We start from the raw sequence: 26,811 nt of genomic DNA on the forward strand, positions 1-26,811 counted from the left end.
GCAGCACAGGCATTTAGGATTTGTTAGCTTTTGTTGAGATTTACCTGTTGTAGCCTAACAGGGTAGTGTTCAGGGGAGGGGATGTGAGGGAGGGAAGGAGACTTGGGGGAGAGGATGAGAGGCGAGACACTAAAGAGAGGCTGGGTATATGGGAAGATCAAAGGTTGTCAGGGAAGGGAGATAAAGGGGGAGAGAATGGAGGGGAGGGAAGAGAGAACAGACAGTAAAATGGATGGGGATGGAGGGAATAAAAGAACAATATAATATACACATAATTCAAGCTTTAATCTTGTCTGATTGTGTTTAATCACCAGCTTCTGTTGTATGAATACAAGTAAACAAATATGCTGAAATACGAATTCACCTAGCTCAGCTTATTCAGACTTTTATATCAACAATAGATCAAATGACTACGTCTAATGTGAAAGCTGTTGCTCATAGTGATGAGACTGTTAGACTAGTAGAGCTTTTTAGTGTCTTTCAGCTCATTGTTTTGGTTTTACAGGCCTCAAGCGCCATTTTCAAATGCAGCAGGCAGCTGTTTTTAGCAAGAAAATTTTATGATGATAAGCCCACTGTACAGGAGCACCTAATGCCTTACAGCAAAATCGGAGGCAAGCTGGTGAACATATAGTGAAGTATAAAGCTGCGAAAGAGATAGATATTTTCCTCAGGAGTTGATGGACACCCTCAAAGCGCTAAACTAGAGTGAATATTGGACTTATTAATCTGGTGGCCAGATACATGACTCCAAATGAATGCTGATGTTGCTCTGTATCTGCTGGGTGTGTAAATAGGAAACTGTTTGCCATCAAGTTCATGTTCAGCCATCAGCTTCAAAGATGATGATGCGTCAGTACTACACCAAGTGGCCGAAATATCTGTTAAAGCAGGTGGAAGTCACAAAAATGAGGACATGAGATTTCAGAAGTCTCAGGGTTTGACACATTTTCACAACTTGAATGATGAATGATGAATAGATCCTCAACAATGTCAGGCAGGACTCTATTGTACTGTGCCATTTATTGTAAATGGTCTGAAACCCCATCTTGACTTCTCATTTGGTTCTGAAGTCTTGGGACCTGACTTGCCCCAAAATACTTTAAATCAGTTCTTGCTAATCACTCCCTCATCTCACTCTATTTGGTAGGCACATTTAAAGCAGTATGAAACATTTTCTTCACAGGCCCGTCCAATGACGCGCTACCTGCCCAACCGTAAGGAGGAGTTTGATCTACGTGCACACGTGGAGTCGTCCGGCCACAGCATAGATACCTGCCCCTACGTCATCCTCACAGAGAAGATGTGCAAGGGCCACCTGGTGAAAATGGGTGGCAAAATCAAATCGTGGAAGAAACGCTGGTTCGTTTTTGACCGTCTCAAGAGAAACTTCTGTTATTACGTGGGTGAGGATACTGTATAATGACATTTCATCTATGAAATGAGGGTGTATTTGCTTAGATTTTATGACTAATTTGTTAGTTGAGCTCACACTGATTTCAAGATCTCTTTCACAAGAGACACCTGATTGAGTGATTGATTCAGTCACAACACAGACACTAATTAACTAAGTTGCAGTTCATTCACAGAACTTGTATAGGGAACTTTTAAAACTAAGCTATCCTGTGATCTGGTGCCTCAGTTATTAGCATTGAACTAAAATATCCTATTTATTTGGTGATGTGTCACTGTACCCGGTGAGGAGAAATTAAGCAGCTATAACACCTGCTGGTTTCAACCTCACAGGATCTTCATCAGGGCGGAAATAAAACCAGAATGATTACACCTGCTACTCTAAATAGATCACATAGAAACATCAAAATATTCATATCCTAAAAATAAAATAGAAATAATGATCATATGAATTATATCAATCAGAATGATGCTGTGCCATCAGTGGGTAAAATTCATTTTCATTTTTTCATTGTTGATTAAAAAGATTCATAATCTATTTCCTCATTCAAACCTGGATATTTTAAGGCATCAAATTTAAAAAGCCAACAGGTTTCTATCTGAAGCTGTTCTTTAGTTCGTCACCTGCTCTGATAGACTGTTTAACACACTCTATTTCCTCTACCTTCTGAAGACTGTCATTACACTCAGGATGTTCAGCAAAGTGAGTGAGTGAGAGTGATTTGTTGTCTCCAGACGGACAGGTGGGGCACGTGTTGTTAAAATGAATGGGTTTTTTTTTTCCCTATGTTTTGTAAGTATCCTTAAGTCTGAGAAATCCTTGGGCACGGCTGTGGAATATTTTGGTTTGGAAAAGACTTTTCTAAACATGGGATCCTGAGAATATCCCTACTGGATTTAATGGTGTTATTAATTTGTTGACCCTGTTTACTATAACACATCACTACATACAGTACATACCAGAACTCTCATGATCTTGTAAGATCCGTCCAGAAAAGTTGTGTTATATGTTGAGACTGTCTATTAAAGTGCATTTCAAAATCTGCGAATTTGCAAATACCACATGAAGAGCAGCTTAAGTAAAAAAACACACCCTTCCCTCCTCCCTCCCTCATGCCCCTTGAGGTCTAAAAGTCACACCCTATGTTAAATACTACTCTGCACCAACAGGACTTCACACGAATGGCATCACTTTAATTAACTTTTTTAGATTCTCGATAAAGGAACGTTCAAGTTCTGCTTGGACTGGCTTGTTAAATTCACAATGTTTACAGAAACGGCTTCATTTTAATGAGATCTAACCAATTTTCTCACATAACAATCCACTCATATGTATTATTTCCCGGCTGTACACACCAGGCTGAGACCTGGCTTATTTGGTTCACCTGACAGCAGAGCTGAGGCTCCTCTGGGGAATGTGCCCTTCACTGTCTTTGCTGTGTCTGTCCCAGCCAGCGTTTATTACCAGGAACCAAACACTAATTAAAGCTGCACAAAGTGGAATTTTCCGCCTTGTTGTGTGTCAGTTGGTAATTCTCGTCTGTCAGACCGTCCCCTCCATTTCAAATGAGAACAGTTAGTTTTCTTAATAATTCAGGAGCGTGTTTTGAGATATTATTTTACAATCAAGTTCAAAATACAATCCAAGTGTATTTTCATTACTGACGCCCCTGTTCCCTTTGCTCCTCTCTCTCCACTCACTTGCCTAGCCTTTTCACCCCCTCACTCCTGACGAAGATGATGGTGATGATGGTGATGAAATAAGATGCAATGCTTTCTCTAGATGTGTTTTTCTTGGGGAGGAGGCTAGCTCCTGGCTTGTTCGTGACTAATAAAACGAAACTCACATTTCAAAAACATTTATCTCATTACTAAGCAGATTTGACTTATGGAAAAGGGAGAGCAGGAGAAAGTGTCGGACGTATTTCAAAAGACTGCTTTTAATTGTTGCTGGATGTTTGTTTCTAAGCCAGGCACTCCAGCATGCACGGAAGAGAAAAAGAAAAGACCATTGTTTATTTGAACAAGACTGGAATCCAGAAACTCTTTTAAACACATTTTATTTGAAGAAAATTGATCTTAGACGAGAGAAAGTCTCCTTCACATTTGAATTCCTATAGTTTAGCCCCAAACTAGAAAAACCCCTTAAGTCCAGTGACTGCGTCCGATGAGCTCCATCTGCAGATTTCACTGAAACATAACTACCAAACTCTTCAGTATCGAGTGATTTTAAAGTGGTTGAAGGTATGCTGTGAATAGAGAACAAAACTCCTGAGGACTGGACAGAAGCTCTGACCTGCTTTAAGGGAAACGTTGAACTGGAAGATCAAATCTTATATTCAAAAGAGACATTTCTTTTTAAGATTTACAAAAGATCTCAACCTCGCCGGCAGGGAAAAAAAACACAGAGACAATCCAGAAAGTACGAGTGTAGAAAACAAGTCAAATTAATAGGATGGTAAAGACTTCAGGCATAGCTTGAAATAGACTCCACTTTTAATTAACTTTTACTCTGATACAGTGCTGCTCATACCTATTCATGGATTATGTGTTGCTGGGAAAAAGAGTTAACACCTTTCTCCGCTCTTCTCTAAATTTCAGTTATTGTTCCACTCCAACTATTTATTACCACTACTGCTATTTTTTGGGGAAATTATTTTAAGAAAAACAATAATTTTTTGATAACATTAGATAAAAGATGCAAAATTCCTAAGCAAATTACAATAGAACAAATAATCCTCATCCATTCAAATATATCTGCTATTAACTATTGAATTGCTCTGTCCCCAGGGCAATTTTGGGCTCATTGAATTGTATTTAGTCAAGTAATTATTAATAAAAAAGGCGGGAAAAAACTGTCCCAAAGTAAAAGTGCCTAGTTTGATCATAAAAGTTAAAAAGTGTGATGGGAATCACATGTCTACACGAAGATGAGTTCTGATGAGGATTTTAAAGTGATGCCAATATAATGAACTTGCTGTCATCTCAGCACTTCCTTGAAAACATCACATTTAACAAAGTCACATTTGAGTAGTTTCTGTACATATCAGTTTTATAATCTGGATAAATTACCAGACATTACACAGCTCTTTATTTATTAGGCAGGGGTTTGCATTTTCTATGTGCACTGTTTGACGTGAGCAGTTGTTCCAGCAGGAAACCCATAAACATATTCTTCCCACTATATGCTTTTCCTACCTATTCAGAGTCACACCTTAAAACAAAAATAATTTTTGTGTCTAGTTTTCATTTCTTTTTTGACATATTCATGTTCTAGATATAAGTTTATTTTGTACATTTTAAGATGTTGTCTCAATCATTGGATTTCTCGTCATCTGTTGGGTGAGAGATTATTTCTGGTTGCCATTAAAATGTCTAAAATGTTCTTGAAATAGAGGAATTTTTGAGACAGAATTTTTGCATATAAAATATATTTAATAACTACTGTGAGATCCTTGGGCCAAAAACAATGATAAATACTTGTCTTTTTAAAGAGGAAGACTGACAATCAGTCTACTATTACTTGACCAAAAACAAACATGAAATGTGTCCCCACATCACTGGCTGGTTGTACTGTCTGCAGCTCGGACTGGCAGAGGTCTTGCATCAGTACAAGACGTAATGTAATGTATCTTAATATTTTTTTTCTTTTTCTGCTCTCAGACAAGCATGAGACCAAGCTGAAAGGACTCATTTACTTTCAGGCGATTGAAGAGGTTTATTATGATCACCTACGCAGTGCCACCAAGGTAAACACTCTTTATTCATTACTTACAATTCATTGATTATTTTATAATGCTTTGCATGGATGCCTACCACTTTTAAATTTAGCAGGAGATTTATTGGATTTAAATCTGAAGGATTATATTCATTCATATTTATTCAAATTGGGAAAAATGTTTTCAGTATTTTAAAATCACAAATGACTCTGTACTCAAAACCATCATTTATAAATGAAAGTTGAACAATTGCCTATATTAAACTTTATCTTAACAACATGTTTAACTTGTTTTTTATCAAAATGGTAGAAATATTCATTTTAGAATAGAACTACATTTCTATAGTCACAATTCATTTGACATGCTTGAAATTGTGTCTGTGGTACATAAAAACAGGGATGTTTTAAATTGTGAAATATCGTTAGAGACACAGAAAGGATCCATATTAGACTGGATTAAGTTGTTTTTGATATTTGTTAACTTCAATGAATGGATTACCTCAATTTACAAAAGTGTAAGGTGTTACAGGCTACAGAAGATCCTATTTGAAACAGACTATTGGACCAAATTATGCTTTAACTGGTAGTTTACAGTATAATATATTTTGTTGTTCTGACAAATGTCTTTGAGGAAAAGGATGCAACAGGTGCGTATTGCTGTCTTTGGTCTAAGAAGTCTCCCTCTCTCCCCACGATCTTCCAGAGCCCCAACCCGTCTTTGACCTTTTGTGTGAAAACCCACGACCGGCTCTACTACATGGTGGCCCCGTCCCCGGAGGCCATGAGGATCTGGATGGATGTCATAGTAACAGGTGCCGAGGGCTACACTCAGTTCATGAGCTGAGGGACCACTGGGTGACAGATTTGGAGGATGACGGGGACTGAGCGAGCACCCAGACACCTGCGAGCCAACCTGAGCTGCTTCCTGCTGGAGCTGACATCGATGATATGCGGCCTGATGATGTGTAACGGATGGACATCTGAGGAGATGAATAATCTGGTGCTCTCTGAGCCTGATGCCTTCGAACAAATGAGGGCTTAGTCGGTGGTGCTTTTTTGAAAGAAATTATGAGTTGTATTTAAGAAGGAAAATAGTTTGAGCAACTTGCCATTGGATGTATGAAGGGAGCTTTATAGAGACAGAACTAAATCAAACACATTCTGTTACCAAAATGTATTGTCAATAATTACAATATAATTTTTGAGGTTTCAGGAGGAACATTTTGAAGATTTCTTGCTTCATATAAGCTCAAACTGTTTACACCTCTGATGCCGAACTATGCATGCAGTGTTATCACTCTAACTGATGCCTTTTTTCCCTTTTGATACATTTGTACTTTCCCTTGAGTTTGTTAACCTTTCTCAGATTTAAAAAAAGAATCTTTTAATATTTCAAAACACTAAGAAGTAAATGAATTTTAGTAGAAAATATTCTAAAATATTTTAAAAGAGTCATATATTACACAGTATTGTTGCCAAATACATTATGTAATGTTTTTTTTTTCAGATTTTTACAACACAAATTTTAATATCACTTCAGCTAAATAACACAGCATTAATGTGTCTGTATTTTACATAAATATATCAAAGAAAACCTTTTATTAGCATTTAAACAAAATTCGTAAATGATAGTCCTATAATGATATTGTAAAACTACAGTGTATATCTAATAAATAAAAATATATGATGCATCTGATGGTTTGTTTGCCTGATAAACTGATTTGTTGCTGACAAATTGGCTAAACTGAACACATTCAGTTACAAACTGGTTCTTCCTTCATTAATTAGTGTTTCTCACAAAGAAGTCCTTAATTACCAGCTTTCTTTAAATAACCTCATACGCCCTAATGAGCTAGTAGAATTCATATTCAATTGAGAGCACACAATAGGTGTTCCCTTTAAGACGCTACAACTTCTCTATTTACATAAAAGGATTCAGGTGGTTTAATTAGTTAATTGGCTCTTAATTCTCATTATCTACAGAAGTTGTTCCAAAAGAAACCTGAGAGATAGAAAACTGAAGGCATACCTCATATAGTGAGTGTATTTCTGGCTCAGCGTACTTAATTATATGGCTTGCCCTCAACTAGGTAGGCCACATAAAAATAGAAAAACATGAAGTGAAATTACATGCAACTTAACATGCATGATTCAACATCGAGAAATTTGACATCATGCGTAAAAAAAAATCTCATGGAGAAGATGTCTAACAAAAAGTTTCCATAAACAAGTTCTTGCATGAATTCCTCGATAAGAATATATTCACTGTATTTCTCTTCTTATGCCCTTGGTTCAAACCAGTAATGGAGAGGCGCTTGTGCAGATAGATAGTAATGTGTGACTGCGCTGTGTGATTAATTTACTGCAGGGATCCCTTGAATATTTCACAGATGCAAAGTTAATCACCCAAAAGCACCTTGCTCCTGACAGGTACCAATTAGATTCAGCACTTGAAACGTTCATCTTTAATTCCCTGGTTTTGAAGTTAAAAAACCAATATCATGTTTAATGGTATGTATTAAAATCAACATCCAATTCAGGTAAAGGATCCTACTTAAAACTCAGCCACTGATGAGAGCTATGTTTAACTGCAGCTTCATTGACAGCGTTCACAACATCTGCATTTTCTCTGACCTTGAGAGAGATTTTCACATATCGTGCTATTCAGTATCTTTGAGACTGAAGTGCACCCGCCTGAATAATAAACAGATCTTTAAGAGAGCATGGTGAGCTCATTACCGCAGTGATGAGCATGAGTGACACCCAGCCTTATTGTTGGTGAAATATTAATGAGCCAAGTGTGATCTCTCCTCACTTTCACACATGCAGACTGGCCTTTTCCCAAGGCCTTTAGAACACAAGTAAGATAGTGAGGCTGTGAATTAGTAAAGGTCTCACATTATTTTGTCAGTATTAATGGGAGATATTAACCTTGTCTGAAAACAACCTCAAACATTCTGATGAAATGGAGATATCTCTCTGCTCAGAGGGCGAGTTCATAGCGTCACCTGTCAAACACTTCCACTCCCACATCCTTCACTACATTTCACCACAGACATTTGTAATTTTTAAGTTCTCATATCCACATGTGAGTTCAGAGTAATTTAGCAGATTAAAGAGAAAAATCTTCTGCCCAACCCTGAACATGCCCACACACACACACACACACACACATACAGAGAGAGAGAGAGACACACACACAGAAACACGTACGCATTCAGACATAGCAGATGAAAGCATCTAAACGAATCTAAATGCATCTGATACACCAGTGAACGTTCCACTCTTAATGTGTACCGCTTTGAACAGATCATCTTCAGCCTCTTTGAAGGGAATGTAAAATGACAGTCATTAATTTAAAATAGGGTACATGATATACAGATCATTAAATTGCAATAAAAGAAACATGTTTTTGGGTTTTCGTGGCAAGCACAACAATAATATCTGAAAAATATCCAGAGGGGAAAAGTGCCAGCGTTGACCTAATGAGGCCAACAAAAACATAGATTGTAAATACCACAGCTGCACCCAAGTGTGGGATATTATTCTTTTTATTTCATTGACTACCAGCCATGAAAGTGAAGTGCTTTCCAATTTCATCTTAGCGTGAAAACTTGGAGTATCTTATTGTATGTATTCAGCCCCACTACTACCCACCCAATTCTTAGATAGTGAAATATTTTCAAACTCTTAATATACTTACACAATTCATATAAAACAAAGTAAATGTATTAGAAAAAGACTAGTTATTCTCTAGCTCTTTTTCAAAATATCGTGCCCGCTATATAATCATTCTGGGACCCATTGCTGGGGTACGATGGCCTTGACCTTTGCCCTCAGTAAATTAGTTTGTGCTTGTAAGTTCAGTGATGTAGTTAGATTTAGAGCAATGGAATGGTGAGGAATAGAAATGTTTAAAATTGCCTTTCTTAAAAGATGAATTAGATTTAATTTAATTTCATATATACAGGTATATATAAATTTATATGTAATTTAATCTACAATTTAAAGTTCACTAAACATAAAATAAAGTCAAGTGACAGTTAAGTTAAGTTCTGATGAGTGTATTGTGTAAAGTGTGTTATGAGTATGAGGTATATGGCCTAAATGAACACGTATAAAGCTCCAAGGTGAGAGACGCTGAGCCTCTGGGGTTTAAATGGCTCTGCAGAGCAGCATGACACAGCCTGAGTGCTGCGAATGACACCGAGGAACCATGAGGGACTTGTTTGCCATGTTTGCTTAAAGAGCTAAAAAGGTACAAAGCACAAGTGAGTCACGAACAGTAAATCTGAGTAAAAATCTGCATCGCAAAATTATCATTTTCCAGATAACCCTGGTTATTCTGTTGTTAATGATAACGTTGTTTCATCTGCAATTTCTGCAAATTCTATGACCTTTTTCTTACATAAGTTTTAAAATTTGACTTAATTTTCTATCCACAATATGTCTCAATCTACTGCTGATATTAAAGTAAGTATACAGTATGGGTTTTAACTTTATCATACCAGGTCAGTACAGACTATGCTTTGTGTGTGATGCACGCCTCCATTCAAGATGCCTGTAGGAGTTAGAGCTAGTTAGAGGTGATCTCCTAAAAGCTGTGACATCCCAAAGGATGACAAAACAGACGCTGTAGTCCTTTACATCAAACACCTCTAATTTACCATGAAGTCCTTGAGGAATAGTAAATAAACAAAACCATGTGACTGACTGATACAGATCAGTCATGGCTCCATGCAAATGAAGTTAACCTGGTTAAAACACTCATGAATGAAAAATCATATTATGTTTGTCACTTTTTCAAGACTTGATTAATACTTTTCATGCCAAAAAGAAACAAATGAGAATGATTTGTAAGCTGAACACACACAAAAACATCCACAAATCCCCTCTGAGAGGTTTCCATTCACAAGTTGTAACTGAATTCCATGTTTTCTTCATATGTTCAAAGAGGGGCAAAAGTTGAGGACAATAAATTCTGAGGGAGATGATGATGAAATGATGGTGTAACCCTTACTAACGTGCCATACGTGCACTTGGCATGCAGCATTGACTTTTCTGACTTCTCGGCTTATACACAATATTCAGACAATGAATTTGGGTATCATTTGATGGACAGCCTTGTTTTGTTGAAGAAAAGTGATAATAAACACCTCAAATATATTTGAAGCTCAGTTTTATCCAAAGTTGTTTATGTCATCTAACGTCCTTCACTTAATTCACCAGTTAAGTTTCGTTGTGTTGTTTCAACAACTTGGAAAATTTAGATTATCTTGATTTTGCAGTGAGAAACTAAACCCATTGGATTATCTAAAGAAAGAAGGAGAATTGCTGGCATTTTGCTGTGTAATTGACTCATTTTACATCGTTTCCTACATGATGATAAAGGAAATTGTACTCAGTAGCGGGGACAATGGGGAAATGCAGCAGTAGTGTCACAAGCAGCACCTTGGACTTTTCTCATGATGCGCAAACAGGAAGCCCTCAGTGGACCAATTAATACAGACAGAGAGAGCAGTCAGCGATTTCCTGGGAGACCCTGCAACTTCACCAGCTACTACTGTTTCAATCTGGTCTCCATTACGACCACATTTATCTGGATTGCATCAGGTAGTCTTTCTACAAATCTCTAAAAGCTCCACTCATGTGATTGCTATCACACAGTGGGCAATTTGCTGAATAGCCCCTCTGTGACAGGGCTGTCCCTTTAAATGACTCAGTTTAACACAGATGGACATGAGTATATTAGAGGCCTGCACAAAACACAGAAATTCACTGTAATCTACAGATACTGAGTTTCTGTAGATTAACTCTATTCAAAGGAGATGTTTCTCCTGCATGGAAACAACTCCTCTATAGTTACTCTGGATAATGTGATTATATGAAATCAATTCAAGTTAGATGTTTCCTGACTTTCAGTCAATACAGAGACATGTTGCACAGTGGACAAATTTATTAGAGGCTAGCCGCTAGTGTCCCATCAATATGCAAATTCAGCAGAACTGGAAAGAAGCCTATTGGTTTTGGCAAAATGATAATGTCACAGACATGCAACTCAGCAAATGAGAGGATGGAATTGTTGGGCAGGGAGGGGTGCAGAAACAGAGGTGAGGTGGAAGGAAAACAGTAGGTACAGAGAAAGAAAGAGAGAGATAGAGATAGAGAGAGACAGAGAGAGAGAGACAGAGAGATAGATAGAGAGAGAGAGAGAGAGAGAGAGAGAGAGAGAGAGAGAGAGAGAGAGAGAGAGAGAGAGAGAGAGAGAGAGAGAGATGCAAATCCCATGGCAACAGCAACCAGAAAACAAGTCTAAAATAGGGGGCAGTGTCCGCTATTACTATAGCAACAGGAGAACAGCACATTCACTCAGCTTCTGGATTTGCTGAAAGGAAAAAAACAAAGCTTTATTCCTCACATAATTTTTATTGGCAGTCATTACCAGTAAATTAATTTGGTTCTGCCAGCTGTGTCTCACTAAATTAGCTACGAAAATAAGGATTCTCAAAGTGTATTAGGATAACAGTCAACAACACAGAGCGAAGAATTTCAGTCATTTCATCAAACAATGCCCTTGTGATGTTGATATCCATACGAGCTGACAACTATTGATTAAATAAATCAAAAAATAAAAAAGAAGAATGAATGATGATATGGCATAATTACAACAGAGTAATTGAAAAATAATACCAGACTCTGTGCCTATGATGACAACATAGACTCCTTTTATTAAGTATTTTTTCAATCAACACACTGCTGCAAAACTGAGGCCAATAATAATTAATGAAATTTAGAGACTTTTTTTCTCAAGACTTAACTATCACAAGCTGTTTTGAAAGAAAATGAATGAACTATTAAGTTGTAACTCAAAATATTATAAAGCTTTTCTCAGACATAAAAAATGCAGCACTGATTTCCACACCCGGTTTGTTTACCTGAAACATGTGCACAGTCTGCACTGCAGAAAAAAAGGATAACATAGTGATGCTTTGCCTTGCCTACCATTGACCAATCAAATGTCACATCTACCCAAATCCAACCAATGACAGCGCGACAGTCTGAGCACGCGCAACCAATCGCTCTGAGCATGGACCACTGATGCAACGGAGATGCAAGAGACTTCTACTGAACAACAAAGTGCGCTGTGAATCAAATAGTCCCCATCCAAAACAATACCATGCCTCGTTGTACAGTATAGTCTCTGAACTGTAGTGGTGTGTGTTTGAGAGCCGTGTTCACGTAAATCAAGCCTCTCAGCAGGTAATGGACGTCAGTTTTCAGGGCGGTGTACGCCCCGTCGAGCTGTGAAACTAATGGTCCTGCCCCGTCTCCCCTGGCAACAATGGGCTATGAGAAAAACAATGACACGGTGTAACGCGTTACAGTAATGTGATTACTATCGGATTACTACTGAAACACTAAAACGAGGTGGAACCACTTATTATTTACCTACCCAGTTAAATCTCACTATTCCGTTGACACATCCACAATGAATTGGTCATGAGTTAAACATCTTTTCCCGTTGGTTTTCACAAAAATGTACAATTATCCCCCTCTCTATGGAAAAGTAACCGCTGTGTGCGATAATGTACGCTATACATTTAATGACATGTTTCCCTTTTATCCACCGGGAGCAAGGTTTTTGAATTTGAAAGAATCTATGACTGTATTACAATAGTAATTCAAGAAATTACAACTCATCGTAAAACATTAAGTGATGCCATTATACTTCAGAAACAAGCATGAAGGAATAACTCACTTCTTTTACACAGGAGCCCAGCAGTGAGTTTGTGGGACGTCCTTCGACAACACGCGGAGGGAGGGGGCGGAGGGATCTACACCGAGCAGCACGGTTTGTCCTGGTGACGCAGTTGGTTGCTAGGTGTGAATGAACTGATGCTTTCTCACAATTAAGCCGCTCCTCAGTTTACAGGTCGACCACAACAAAGCAACAACTCGTTCTTTTGCGCTGTCCCGGATATTCCGAGCTAAAATATGGCTTTTTAAATTCGTGAAGCTGTTGGACCCGAAAATAAGTCGTGCTTTGCTTTTGCAACGCACCCCCAAGTGCTCTACATTTTTTTCTGCAAGAATGGAGTAAGTCATTGTTACAGTTATCACTTTGTTGTATCTGCTTGTGAGTCACAAGTGGTCCGTTCTTTGGCTGGGTTCTGTGCGTTATATGTAGATGCCTTATATGCTTATACTTTCATTTCTTCAAATAGACTATTTGCCTAAATATTCCATGCTTATTTAATGAAGTTCCCTTCAGTGAATGGGCTGTTTTGGTTGCTTTGATAACATTACTTGGTAGGGTTAATACAAGACTGTTGTGTTACTGTTGATGGTGTGACGATATAGTCTATATTTCATATAAATTTATAATTTCCAGCCGATGTAGCCTACTGTAACCTGGAGATAAAGTAGCCTATCACATTTCTGTCATTTCAGTTTCATGTCTTGCAATGTTTTCACTTAAATATCACATTATTGTCAACTAAAGCTAAACGGCTTAAGTGATCAAACAGAGGTGATTCATTTAAAAGGAACACGCGATTGGAAGCAGGTGATCTGCGTTAATCCGATTTAATGATCAGGGTGTCTCTCACTTTGAGCGAAGTAGTTACTCTGGTGTCTTTTGTCAACAGTTGGGCCCTTGACGGCGTCACTAGGTCCCACGTGTTTTGAGGATGTCAAGTGCATTTTGCTTTGGGCCAGTTCAAAGCCCAGAGGAGACAGCTCTTACCTTTGTATCACTGATTGCCAGTTCTGAGTGTTGTTTTTAGAAATAATTCATATTCAGTTCTATTTTAAATCATTGGTATTTGCTGTGCAAGTGTATGTTTAGGATATTTAATTGTCTGTTGCTCAAAAGCCCATGATCCTTACATGAGGATTTGCAGATGATTTCTTCAATGTGGCATCTTTGTTAAAACAGACTGAGTCATGTTGAGAAAGTTGCTGAGAGCAGCAAGAGGGATATTCCTCATTCCATCAGCCGACTGAGTAAGTTTTTTCAGTCTTTTCAGCTTCACACTTTTCTGAATGCTGTTTCTGTTTACCCTCTAGGTTTCATTATGCTCACCCAGCCCTGCTCTCTGTGGCCCATCTGTCAGACCCTGCTTTCTCTCAGCATATGCTTGGACTTGGACTGAATCAAAGCACCAACAGACAAAATGATGGCAACATCAGCTCCTGTTTGGAAGACTCTTCGTGTCTGCCCGGCAGACCCCCTCGCTCTCTCTCACCCACAGGCTAACCACAGCCAATCACAGGGGTGCAGGGGGGAGGTGTCAGAGGAGAGTCAGCACTTAATTGGTGAGTTGCAGCGAGTACGCTTTTTTATATTTTTCCCCATTTCAGGTGGGCTCGGCACTGCAGCACATTCGTCCTTCTTGAACAGTAAGTAATAAACTAGCTTCGTCTAATACAATATGCTGCAACTTTATTTTGAAAAAATATTGCTTTGCATTTATTATTATGAATTAGATCATGCTTTTAGAAAACTGCGACATGCACTGTTGGATGACATTTATTTTTATATTTGCATGAACGCTATTTTTTAGCTGTAGTATTTTCCTCTACGAGACAGCTTGTAACGACTGCAATTTTTTACCCTCCTCAATAGGTGATGGTCTCACTGACTGGATGACGGAAGAAGTGGATTTCTCCTCGTACCTCCCAAACCCCCCTTCCCCTCCCTCCTCCACCAATGCCTCCCTTCCCCCTTCACCCCTTCAGAATGATATCCAGGTGCCCTCTGACTTGGAGGTCATGACCTCCTTGCTGCAGGAGGAACTTGCCCAACTAGAGGACTACTTCCTGTCTGAACCAGTGCCAGAGAAAGGGCCGAGGCTGGGAAAATGTGACAGGGGTCCACTGCCGGTGGGTCCTCAGCCGTTCAGTCAGCTGCCATACGCATCATACTCTACATCCAACCAATCGGAATCCAGCCCACTTCTTGTTACCCTGGCAACCGGAGAACTGGACCTGCTGAGTATCTGTGGCGGGCCCATTGGGCGATCCAAAATTCCAAGACACGCCCCGTACAGCTGCAGTCGCCCCAGTGGGTGTGGTAGGAAAAGAGTTCCTGATGGTGTTAGGTTCAGTGAAGGCTATGATAACAGTTTGTTGAATTCCAAAGGAAGCAACTCAGGTAACTCAGCAGTGACCCTGACAGGTAATTATGGCTGTGTAGAAGACGAGCAGCTGGTAGGAAAAAGCTACTGTCTGGGTAGCGCAGTCGAGGTCAGAAGATGTGCCGTTCTACCCAAAGAAGAGAAAAATTGTTGTTTCAGTCAAGATGTTATTGGTGGTGCAAAACTTGTTGGTGGAGGATTTGGCTTTGGTGGATCACTTGATGTCCCACACAAGAAAGAAGATTTGTTGATGTATAGCATGAGGGAGGTCAGTGGAGGTACCAGTAACAGCGAGGTGCTGAACAGTATCAAAACTAGTGTGGAGGTGACAAAAGCCACTGTTTCTTGGAAAACTGAGAACAGTGAAGGTTGTTATCTTCCAACAACACCGCAGCCTGAGGCCTATCATAGCTTTTTAGGCAACATCAATGACCAGGTCAAATCAGAGAGTCTACAAATAGGGCAGCATGATTTACACTGTAATTTCCTTGAGGATCAGGGGCCAGAGTGTCTTTTAATGGCTAGGGAGAGTCTGAACTTGGAGTCCTCAGGGCACAGACAAGCATGCAGGCTGAAGGAAGACCACTCTGCTGTGAAATACGAAGTGGACATCACTCCAGTTGAAGGCGGTGAACGCAAACAGAAGAAGAGAGATCAGAACAAAACTGCCGCTCACAGGCAAGTTTAGTTTCTGCTTGATGAAGTGTAACTTTTGGCACAATTTAACGGGTAAAAATCTTCATTGAATCTTTCTTTTGCTTAATGCAGGTATCGCCAGAGAAAAAGGGCGGAGCTAGATTCTTTGGAGGAACAGTTGCATTGTCTTGAAGGGAGGAACCGGGAGCTCCGGGACAAGGCAGAGTCCGTAGAACGTGAAATCCAGTATGTTAAAGACCTGCTGATTGAAGTTTACAAGGCCCGTAGCCAAAGGCTCAAGCAGGACACAACAGGGTAACACCAAGCTCCTGCAAGTACATTTAAAGAGGGTGTAACAGGGAAAATGTGGAGCTTTTTGTGTCTTTGAGATTGTCCAGAATTGAATGTTTAATTTAGTTTTTTCATGGCGGGCGGGGTAAATGCATGCTTTGCTATGTGTGAATTATTTTTTACATTTCAAATCAACACTATCCAATGCTTCCACTGCTTTCGCACTCTATCCACTTGAGCCTGCACTGTGGCATTGCAATGCTTTAAATGACAATCATTTTTAATAGGTCTCGCACTGCGTGAATTTACAAATTGAAATAGGGTTATTTCTTATGAAGTAATGTTATTCATTATGCAGGTTTAATCTTTTTAATAGCCTTACATTGGAAGTGATGTCAGCAATAGAAGTTGATGTTTTGTTTTCAGTTTTAAACTTTTATTTGCAATTACTGTATCACCCTTTTGAATTGCTGAAGTATGAAATATGTCCTTGGTATCAAATGCATCATTTTATTTTGAACACATCTTTCAAACCAAATATTTTCTAGAATAATTTCTAGTCACCCTAAAACAGCAAATGATATTTCAATTGCTATAAATATTTTGAAATATAAATGTGTTGACTTATACAATTGCGGAAAGAACCGCTGACATACAGAGGGGGAAAAAACTTTTTGTCAACCTTTGCAAAAAATGTAACATTTTTATAATTTCAATATTTTATATTTTAAAATGTTTTTTGACAAAGCATTTGATCGACTTTAGGTCTAATATTCAGTAGTTCATGGGATCTCTATATATAGAGATGTTAGAAATGTTACTTTGTCTACTATATTTACATTTGGTTTTCTGAGATTTGCATTACATGTGACAAATCACCTTCTTTTTTCAGCAGTGGCTGCAAATATTGCCCCAGTTATAGATTCTGTGAGCAAAAGACAAGTAATTTAATATTTATACTATTTTGAAGATGGAAACTGGCATTTTTTTGTGTTTGTGGCAATTTGTAAAATTTTCTTCTCTTACACATTGCAAATTATACAATCTCTTTTGCAGTTAAGGATATGCAATTTATCCGACAAATGCAAGTCGATAATTTATTACAGGAGATTACATACTCTTCTGATCTTCATTTTACATGGTAAAGATTTCACTGACATACAGCTTTTCCTAATGTAAAAAATTGGTTTTCCAAATGTACAAATGTTGTAACTAGTGGTAGTAACTAGCAGTCTCCTTCTGCATGTTTTTCCATAAATGTACCTTTTCTCTGTCTCTGGAATAGCAAATTTAGGATTTCAGAAATAAATCGGGGATTCTTTCTCTAATCTGCTTGTTAAGGCAATAAGTTTTATAGGCCTCTGGCTGATCTGCACTAATTTGTAAGAACTTTTGTATATTCAGGGAGTGGAGTGTGTAAGTCTTTTCTTTTTAGAAAATTAACTTTAAAAAAATCTCATTAGACTATTTGTTAAGGCTTTTGCAGTGTTAGCTTTGGTGTGAGAGGATATTGTCTAATTTGTTTTCCAGTTCTTTTGTTGTTATTCTATAAAAAAAAAAAAAACCACTAGTTACTGTTGAACATGCCTATACTGAGGATAGATTTTTTTCTATGCATATTTATTTTAAGACAATCTTGAAAATAAGCGGTGACTTATGGATATTTATTTATATTCAGTTTTTGGCAAGAAACTCGTGTCACATTTTTGACCCCCCTGCGGTGTACTATCAACTCCGATTGTTAAAACCAAAAATGTGTAATGACAACAAAATTTAAAAGCACATTGCAATGATTTGTAATGACAAGTTAATTTAATCATATATGCGTATTTCCTTTGTGTGTCGTCAACTTTTTTCATTTCAAAATAAAATGTCATCAACTCACTCTGCTGTTTCAGATCTTTTCTCTGTCCGAGCCGGCCAACCCATCAGAAATGATCTGTGCCTGCTCCGATTATTACAGTCTGTCTGTTACTGTGTTACAATCACAAAGTAGGCTACAATCTGCTGTCTAAATGAGAATGAAAGGTACTTGCCTTTTAAAATGTCCGCAAAGCGGAGTTCAGACCTCCTGGGCCTGATGGACGCCGACAAACGCTCCTTTTGGACCCAACCCCGCGGGCGTGGATACTTCCACACCATTAGACAACTGAGAGGAATGAAAACGTTTATCGGTCTCATCTGCAACGGGGGGTCCTTTTTATTTAATGGAGATCATGCTGCAAAATGAACAATTTCAAATGAACAGTTGAAGTCAAGCCGTTTTTATGGATTTGGCCACAACCTGCCTCAAAAGGCTTTAAAATCTGTAGCATCCAGCACACGACACCCTCCGTTCTCAGAATCTCATTTCGGTTGAGGAAAACCTAATACAACCAATATTAAAAAAACTTAACTGAAAACGAAAACCTGCTGCTGTGACACGGATCATAAAGAAACACGATTAATGCAAAAGTTAATCGACTCACCTATTTGTTGCTCTTTTAACGACTATTCATGATTATTATTGCCGAATAAGAAACAATAGAATACATTTTTATATCTGTAAATCAACATGATAAATGTTTAAATGAATTATATAAATCTGTTCTCTAATTTAAAAATCTACCGATATTTCTGTGGGATTTTGTTGAACGTTACGTTGTTTTTTCTTATGAAACAGGAACAATGGTGTCATGAAATTAAAATTAAGATTACAGTAAAAACAAAGCACACAGCCAACAAAGATCGCCATTAGTAAAAAAAAAAAATCTTTTTTTATTTGCACCATTTTAACTGTATAGATTGACATACTTCAGGAAAAATAGAAAAACAGGGGATATGATTATTATTCCTTGTCCTCTTTCGCATCGCTTAAGACATGTGGAAGTCATAGGCTACTGTAAAGTAAGGAGGAAGAAGAAGGTTTTTAAAATTTTTTTTTAAACCCATCAGCTGGACTCATTCACAGCTGGCCAATGAGCTGATGATAGTTGCATTGTGGAGGTGCATGTTGCGAAGCCTGAAGAAGTTTCTTACTGGCGTCCAGGGATCTCAGGACCTTGAAATAAATACAGAAGAAAATGACTAATTTGAAGTTAGTGTTTAAAGTGTTAACACATAAACATGTGTGACTGATTGAGGAAAGATATTTTACTAACCCATGAAAGAAGATGCAATGACCAGTAAGGAAATGACTGAGCTCAAGGCAATTGTATAATAATTAAGAGGCACATCCTTAAGGCATTAAAAAGGAAAAAGTGAATTTTCTTCCATGAAGAATCTTAATATTCTCTAATAACTGAATAGTTAAATGTTTTGCTATTAAACGATGAAAATGACAAAATGTCCTTCTAACCAAATTCTGAAGACAGAAACAGACTAATGTCGACATCTACCCTCCTCTAACCTGTTCATTTCATTACCTGGCGTATTGCATCCTGCTCGCTGTACAGGCACAGGGTTGCTATGGCAGCTTGTCTCACTGCATTGTGGGAATCTGTGCATGCAGCTCTGAGAAGTAAGCTGGACACGTCCTCCTCCAACAACAAGGATACAGCGCCATCAACATTCACCAGGTTTCCCAGAGCTGCACAACAGTGACGACGTGTGAGGGCATCAGGGTCGGTGATCAGAGGCGCCAGCATGGCTACTGTCCTCCTGGCTTCCTCTGTCCAACTTCTCCCCTCATCATCTTCCACCCCTTGCTCTACTACAGTAGCCAGATCTCCTGCTGTCTCATTGTGTGAACACTTGTGTTGCTTTTGTTCCCTCTCTTCGCCCCAACCTGTAGTGTCACTGCCCTTTCCATTGGACTTGCCCATTTTGAACCGTGCAATATATCCCAACCAGTTCCCTACTGCCCTGCAAGCCATTCGCTGGACAGGCGGGCAGGGATCATGCAGACAGCCTATCATGCTTTCGAAAATGTCAGGTTGCAGCCTAGGAGGCCTGAATGGATCCAAATTTCCCAAAAGTCTGCATGTGGCAGCCCTGATCTGGTCATGAGAGTGAGCCAGCGCCTGGTGCAGCACTGAGGCGTCCAGGTGAAGCTGAAGGCGAGTAGGCCGAGCAGAACAACAGGCCACTTGGGACAACAGAGTTAGGAGCTCCACGGCAGAGTCCCACAGCGCATCCAGCTGCAGCAAATCAAAGAGCAGACAGCTGGCAGTTCTGATTAGTGAGCACTGGTGTTTGGAGGCAGAGAGCTGGCTGTCCCCGGGTGGCGTGAAAAAACCACGAGCAGCTTTTCTGAGGCGGGAAACGGAGCGCTCAAGGTCACAAAGGAGCAAACGGCTCAGCAGGGAGAGAGGCAGCTCCAGTAGCGGAGGAGGGAGAGTTTGAATTACCTGCCAAAGCATGAAAAACAAAACCACCCAGACAACTTGTCACAGATCAAACAGCCAACAACACACAGCGACATTAAGATGTACAGTAGTGTGAGCCTGATGTGAGCCTATTGCAAGAGTTATCCTGTGTTGCATCAGAGAATTATGTTTGTCTGCATGGTCTTTATTGGAACATGGGAAGGCCCTAACCTGCAGGAGGCTTGCGATAACACCACAACTGTCATACAACTGGAGAATTGTGGACATGGTGTGTGAAGGCAAGTCCAGGGCAAATGGAATGCACAGCAGGTGGCAGCTCAACATGGACAGGCTGTCATGACTCAGGTCCACTTCAAGTCTCCCAGGACTGACTTCAGCAAACAAATGAAGACTGTAGGGTACAAAGAGGTTATTGTTAGGCGTAGTAGCTGTGCTGCTCTAACATTTGTGGTACATTTGAAACACTAAGTTAATTAAGACATCTGTACACCAACCAGTCAGTGCCCAGCAGCCGGCCAAGAGTGTAAATGCATTTTGATTCCCTCTCAGAAAACAGAGGAATGCATGAGTGCGGATCCTTCGTGAAGACAAACAGTGCAGTAGACAGAAAGTAATACAGCCCTGATGTAAAAAGAAAATGAAAAAATATGTACATTTTTAACATCTAAAAGTGTTTTCAAATAAGCTGGGTTTCATACATTTACTGCATATATTTACCCTTTGCCGAACAGATGCCTGTGTCTGTTGTTGTCTTTTTGAGTGAAGTACCAATTTTTTTCCACAAATCCAGAAACATAACTGGGTCTAAACACGAAGATCCAGAGCCATTTTCATGCTGTTAAAAGAAAACAGCAAATTCACTAAGGAAAAGATTGAAGGTTTATGTCTGGGATTCATCCAGTCTAATTTTTTATTGCATTGCAGGTATTGTCTGACCTCAGAGAGCATGTGTAGGAGTAAAGACAGGAGGCCATCACAGAGTCCCCAGCCAGAGGGAAGAGAAATTTGGGGCTGACAATGCAGAGAAGAGAGTAACACTTCAAACAGTGGTGGATCAATTTAACATTGCATCAAAAATTTTCAAAATATTGCTGAATACATGAATCACAGATTCAGTACCTCATATGAGTCCAAAAGCAGGTTTTTCAGCAAGGAAGTTAGATCGTTCATATCAACTTCGACATTAACATTGTGTTGTATTAACAGAGACAAAACGGAGGCAGCCAAAGGCTATGGAAGAGAAGCAGAATCAACTCTGTCAGACAACAGGTAGGCTCGCTGTATAACCAAAAGCAACTGTCATGAAATATACAACACGTGGAACATGGTCGACAGCTACTGTTAACTTACTTCAGTGGGTACTTACTGCTAAAGGAATGAGGTCTGGTCGACTAAGAATTGTGATGAAGGGCTTGGTGAACTCTTCCACTCTAGAGAAGGAGAACAGAGAATGAGCTGCATTTGATGAATGCATGTGATGTATGAAAGTCAGTCACCTGTACACACACAGTATTCAACAAATGAACAGAGTCAGCTTCAGTGAAGAAAATAAAAAAACAAACAAACCGATCTTCCCTATATTCTTCTTCCATCCAGTCATGATGCTCATCAAAGTAGATCAAGAGCACTACAATGATTTCTCTCAGTGTTGGCACACTCCATGGTTTCTGAGCAGGAAAAGAAACACACAAAAAAGTCAGTAATATTTGTGTCTGATGCCTCACTGACACTGCACTGCTGTATTTGGTTTCATTTCTAAACAATAACCTTGATGAACTGTGAGTTTTCTACAGTATCTTGAACCAGGTCAAAGAGGACATGGGGTAGTCCAAGTTCATGGCTGATGTGATACAACTTCTCCAGGTCAGAGGTCAGAATGAGGTTGCATAAGATCTTCAGCGGTTGGTGAATCTGCCATGCTTCTTTAACAACACCACTTGATAGCTGATGAAACAGCAAAAAAGAGAGATTCAATACAAAATTCTTCCTCAGTGTCAATTTATGAAGAAAAAAAAAATGTACCTAATTACCTGAGCTTTAAAAGCCAGAATCTTGGAGTTAAGTTGAGGTATAATAGCATTGTAGTTTAATAGATCTTTCTGCTGCTTGCTTGGCTCTGACTCTTGGACCAGTTTCTCCCAATACTCCTCACTGTCAACATTCTGAAACAACAAGAAATAGTTAAAACTGAAGGACACATTTCCCTTTATGATAGAAAACTGTTTCTGTATTACCAGGGCACATTTGCTACTGGAAGAGGATATAAACTCTTATATAATGGAACAAGACACATTTTCTAAATGGACCATGTCGTTTTATCAAAAAAAAAAAAAATCGACACTGACCTGCCTGTGTGGTGTCGTGTGTCTGTCCTCATTGCATCTCCACACCAATTGTGGACCGACCTCTACAGAGGGAAATTCCTGTTCATAGTCTCTGCTGATCTGACCTCTGCAGAAGGAATGCCCATAACCGTGAACACACACACATCAGTCTGTTTTGGTTGTATATTGTATCTTTATTCTGAACTTCCTTAAATACCTGTGTTTTGATCTCATGCAGGCCTGAGTCTTTGGGTTGAGGATTTGATTGGCAGCTGCAATGACCGAGTGACCTGAGGTAACAGAGCCATCACTGGAGTGGGGCTTGGCCCTGGGTGGTGTTGCTGCCATTGCAGAGTTGGCCTTTTCATTTCCCACTCCATCCTTTTTTTTCTGTTGATGTACAAAGAACAGCTTAAAGCTCCTCCACGAATTTCCATGGGACTAATTCAAGAAAGAAAAAACCAATTGGTGACTCACTTTTGTACTGTCACTACCCACTGCTTTCCCTCTGCTACTGTTGTCCCTCTGTTCCCTGGCCTTTCGCAGTAATCTACTCTCTCCAGAAGTCGGTACCATCTTCGCTGCCACTTGCTGAAGTTTCAGCGCCAGCATGTCTGGGCTGGGCGTGACTGTCAGAGGGCTGAAAACACTTGTGTCTGACAGCACTGTGCCAACACGTCAATATGGGATAGAAACATACATCAGGATAACCTCATAATCAGACTAGTGTCGTGCACATTTAGAAATTTTCCATTAAATTGAGGAGTTTTAAGCATCACCTATAACACCATCAGCAACAAAGGGATGGTGCAGGAGGTCTGGCCACGACAACCGCTTCTGAGGGTCTTTGGTTAACAAACCTTTCAGGAAATTCTGCAAGGGAAATATCAGATAAGCATTGTGGTTAATGCAATATATCCTGTTTGTCACACATCAAAAAACCTTATGCCTTGTCTTCATTTTCTTGTTTAGCAGGGTCATAGCGATCACTGACGATAACAGGGACTTGTCTTAGTATATTTGACAAAAATGTGAGAGTTTGAGTCCAATGAAGTACAATTTCTCCTCTGTAGTCGATGACTTTTGAAGATATATTTGACTATTTTTAAGTCAATTAAGAAAAGGAAAACTTAAACTTAGAAATGTGTTAATGGTGTCTTGGATGCTTTAGTGTTATCCATGACTTAGAAGTCAGGGATAACACTAAAGCTTCAGTACGGTAGGAGACCTTGAAATAAGTACTAAGCACTAAATCTGTTCAATAAGGTGAAGTGCAAGGAGGAATCACATTTTTATACAGTAGAGACATTAGCTTTGATCCAAACATGATACAGCACAACTAGACAGCAGCTGTACTGTACCGTGCAGGTGTCGCTCATTGTGCCTGGCCATTTTACTTGGTCTCTCACAATGAGTTGCACCAGGTGGAAGATGGAGTTAGTGTAGAACGGAGGCGCCCCCGTGTGGAGCTCATACAGGATGCAGCCTAAAGACCAGAGATCAGCAGTGTGGTCATATGGCTTTTCCTCCACCAGCTCAGGAGACATGTACAGTGGTGTTCCCTTGATAGAAGTCAGCACCAGGGTGGAGACGCTCATGGCCCTGGCAAACCTACAGGAAGATTGCATCACACATGGTTTATCTTTGTTTAAATGATTAATGAGGCTACTTTTTCTTCAATTTAAATCCAAATACCTACCCAAAGTCACACAGTTTTACCACCCCACTTTTCCCCAAGAGTATATTTTGTGGTTTCATGTCACGATGAAGAATCCGATGGGAGTGTAAATAGTACAGAGCTGAAACCAACTGGCAGGCAATCTCACGGACCTTGGAAGAAGGGAAGAATGGGCAAAAGATGACCATGTGACATTGCAATAAATCTACTGTTTGACATAGCTGTGTACTGACTGACAGTGAATACCTGGCTTTCTGGTAAGTTCCCATCATCTTCAAGAATCTGGAACAACTGACCCTCCGCATACTCAGTTACAACCACAACCTGTTACAAACACATGGGATTATGAAAGATAATTAGTTTGGTAGATAAAAGACTCTTGTCAGCAGTCTTGTGAACTAAGATGCATTCTGTGTGTTTTAAACAGACAATTACAGTACACACACACCTCAGTTTCCGTCTCAAAGCTGTCAAAGAGCTGGACAATGTTTGGATGTTGGAGACCCCTCATAATCTCAATCTCCCTCTTGAGACTTCGTAGCTCCTTTTCAGAACGACCCACCTTTGGCATGAACTTCAAAGCTACCACCTATTTGGAAGAGATAGTGAAGCGGTGTGTCTTACCGAACCCATCCGAACAGACTATCAGACTATGCTCCTAGAAAAGCTACTTACCTGCCCAGTGAATCTTTTCCTACCCTTGTAAACTCGACCAAACGAGCCCTCTCCCGCCAGCTCCAAAACGTGATATGAGTTCATGTCGACGGCAGGAGGCTAACGTTACAAACTGAACGTCTTTATTGTTAGCATCGCCAAGTTATCTCTTAGGACAGTACACAAGCGGTTGCTTCACATAAGACACCTAACTACTTGGATTTAAAAGTTCTTAACTTAACAACCAACAATTTATGACTAGCAGCCTACCGTTGGTGCAAGTGTTACTTTACCGCTGTGTGCCACTGCTTTTTTGAGATGGCAACAATAAATATGATGACCACCAGAGAGGAAGACTATCTGCCGTTTCATTAAGGCAACAGAAGACAATTCAAAGTTTGACTTGCCCCACAAATATTATCAGTATTTGTATATGTGGCCTTTTAATTGTTTATTTTAACAACAATCTTTAATTTTACTAATTTCTTTACTTTGAAATGCAAAAGTCAAAGCTGGCTTTTCTGTGGACAGCCCGTAAGCAGGGGTCCTTAGCCTAGCAACCACTGTTGCGTTCCTGGCAACAGAAAACAAAACAGGCGGCTGTCTGGAGCATCCACGTTGTTAGCATCAACGAATCTTTTATTAAGAAAGTCGGAAAGCTGAATAGAAATAGACAATACGATTGCTATGTGTGTATTCTCACTTCTTCCTGCTGTCATCTTCTTTTGAGTCTGTTTATAGCACACAGCTCCACTGCACTTACAGCTATACTGACAATGTTCTGATATTGTTTACATCCATTAATGTAATGCAGAAAGCAAAACTGTTGTGTTGGATCAATGCTTACTATGATTTATCCAACAGAAAGGTGGAGGGTTGGACCACAGATGTACAATAATATGTACTGGTCCTCTGTTTAAATGCAAACATGATAATTTGACCATAATATGCTACAAATGTGAGCCAAAAAAAACTGTTTGACCACAGTCATGTATGTACATGTGTATGTACATGTGTTGTTATAATCAGTAACAAGTTGAGTATATGTCCTCTGTCTCAGTAAGGTTTTCGTTTCCATGAGTTTTTGACGTGAATATACATGAATTAAGATTGTTGTTAATCAAAACATCTCCTTGGGAACATGCGTCTAGGACACAAAATTTCCATTCTAGTGCCACCAACAGGGTGAATAAATTTCAGACCCAGCACTAGAAATATTATGGTTTGATGGTTTGACTATCTGTCAAATCCAAGGGCTCACTTACTTTTTTCTTTTTTAACTTTTTAAACTTTTTTTCCTGGCACTGTGAATATTCAAAAAAAGACACATAAGATTATAATTCTTTGTGTGATATTATCTTAAGCACATTGTGTTTATCTATATTTGCGACCTATATGAAAATCAGATAACATTTTATAACCAATCAATGCAGAAAACCAGGTCATTTCAAAGAGTTCAGATATTTTACTTGCCGCTGCATAGTTTCTACTCTACAACGATTTTCATATGGAATTCTTTAACTTCATTAAACCCGCAATGACTGATTTCTCAGTCACATCAGGGCAGCTGAAAAAATCTGTAAACACCAATCTCATATTACCCCCTTATAAGTTTATATAATGAATTTAGCAGACAGTCAGCAGCTGCATC

The 26,811-nt window shown here is 39.3% G+C and overlaps 3 protein-coding genes across 10 annotated transcripts in view; 2 read left to right on the forward strand and 1 right to left on the reverse strand.

Moving 5' to 3' along the window:
* Window positions 1-6,827, forward strand: part of phldb1a (pleckstrin homology-like domain, family B, member 1a) — a 26,950-nt gene extending 20,123 nt beyond the window's left edge. For all 8 annotated transcript variants that reach the window (XM_023404727.2, XM_023404732.2, XM_023404737.2 and 5 more), the window contains 3 exons: window positions 1,187-1,406; window positions 5,077-5,162; window positions 5,835-6,827. In XM_023404727.2, the coding sequence (XP_023260495.1) occupies window positions 1,187-1,406; window positions 5,077-5,162; window positions 5,835-5,975 (447 nt within the window). In that variant the 3' untranslated portion in view covers window positions 5,976-6,827. The remainder of the gene's footprint in view (window positions 1-1,186; window positions 1,407-5,076; window positions 5,163-5,834) is intronic.
* Window positions 6,828-13,021: 6,194 nt separating this feature from the next.
* Window positions 13,022-18,081, forward strand: atf5a (activating transcription factor 5a). Its single transcript, XM_023404636.2, has 4 exons — window positions 13,022-13,228; window positions 14,201-14,449; window positions 14,760-15,948; window positions 16,039-18,081. Exons 2-4 carry the CDS (start codon window positions 14,308-14,310, stop codon window positions 16,223-16,225), a joined length of 1,518 nt encoding a protein of 505 aa, XP_023260404.1. The 5' UTR covers window positions 13,022-13,228; window positions 14,201-14,307; the 3' UTR covers window positions 16,226-18,081.
* An 851-nt stretch (window positions 18,082-18,932) lies between these two features.
* stk36 (serine/threonine kinase 36 (fused homolog, Drosophila)) lies at window positions 18,933-25,467 on the reverse strand. The gene is made up of 20 exons (XM_023404679.2): window positions 25,182-25,467; window positions 24,955-25,095; window positions 24,753-24,830; window positions 24,528-24,658; window positions 24,190-24,439; window positions 23,608-23,701; window positions 23,306-23,493; window positions 23,046-23,218; window positions 22,850-22,955; window positions 22,535-22,666; window positions 22,272-22,448; window positions 22,071-22,171; window positions 21,871-21,934; window positions 21,624-21,734; window positions 21,441-21,515; window positions 21,222-21,339; window positions 20,999-21,125; window positions 20,715-20,895; window positions 19,602-20,525; window positions 18,933-19,237 (listed from the first exon to the last, which is right to left on the reverse strand). Exons 1-20 carry the CDS (start codon window positions 25,263-25,265, stop codon window positions 19,142-19,144), a joined length of 3,351 nt encoding a protein of 1,116 aa, XP_023260447.1. The 5' UTR covers window positions 25,266-25,467; the 3' UTR covers window positions 18,933-19,141.
* Between the last annotated feature and the right edge of the window lie 1,344 nt (window positions 25,468-26,811).

This window comes from Seriola lalandi, unplaced genomic scaffold, assembly GCF_002814215.2.
Source record: "Seriola lalandi dorsalis isolate HSWRI2012SDOR001 ecotype SW California unplaced genomic scaffold, Sedor1 jcf7180002054256, whole genome shotgun sequence".
NCBI classification, from domain to species: domain Eukaryota; kingdom Metazoa; phylum Chordata; class Actinopteri; order Carangiformes; family Carangidae; genus Seriola; species Seriola lalandi.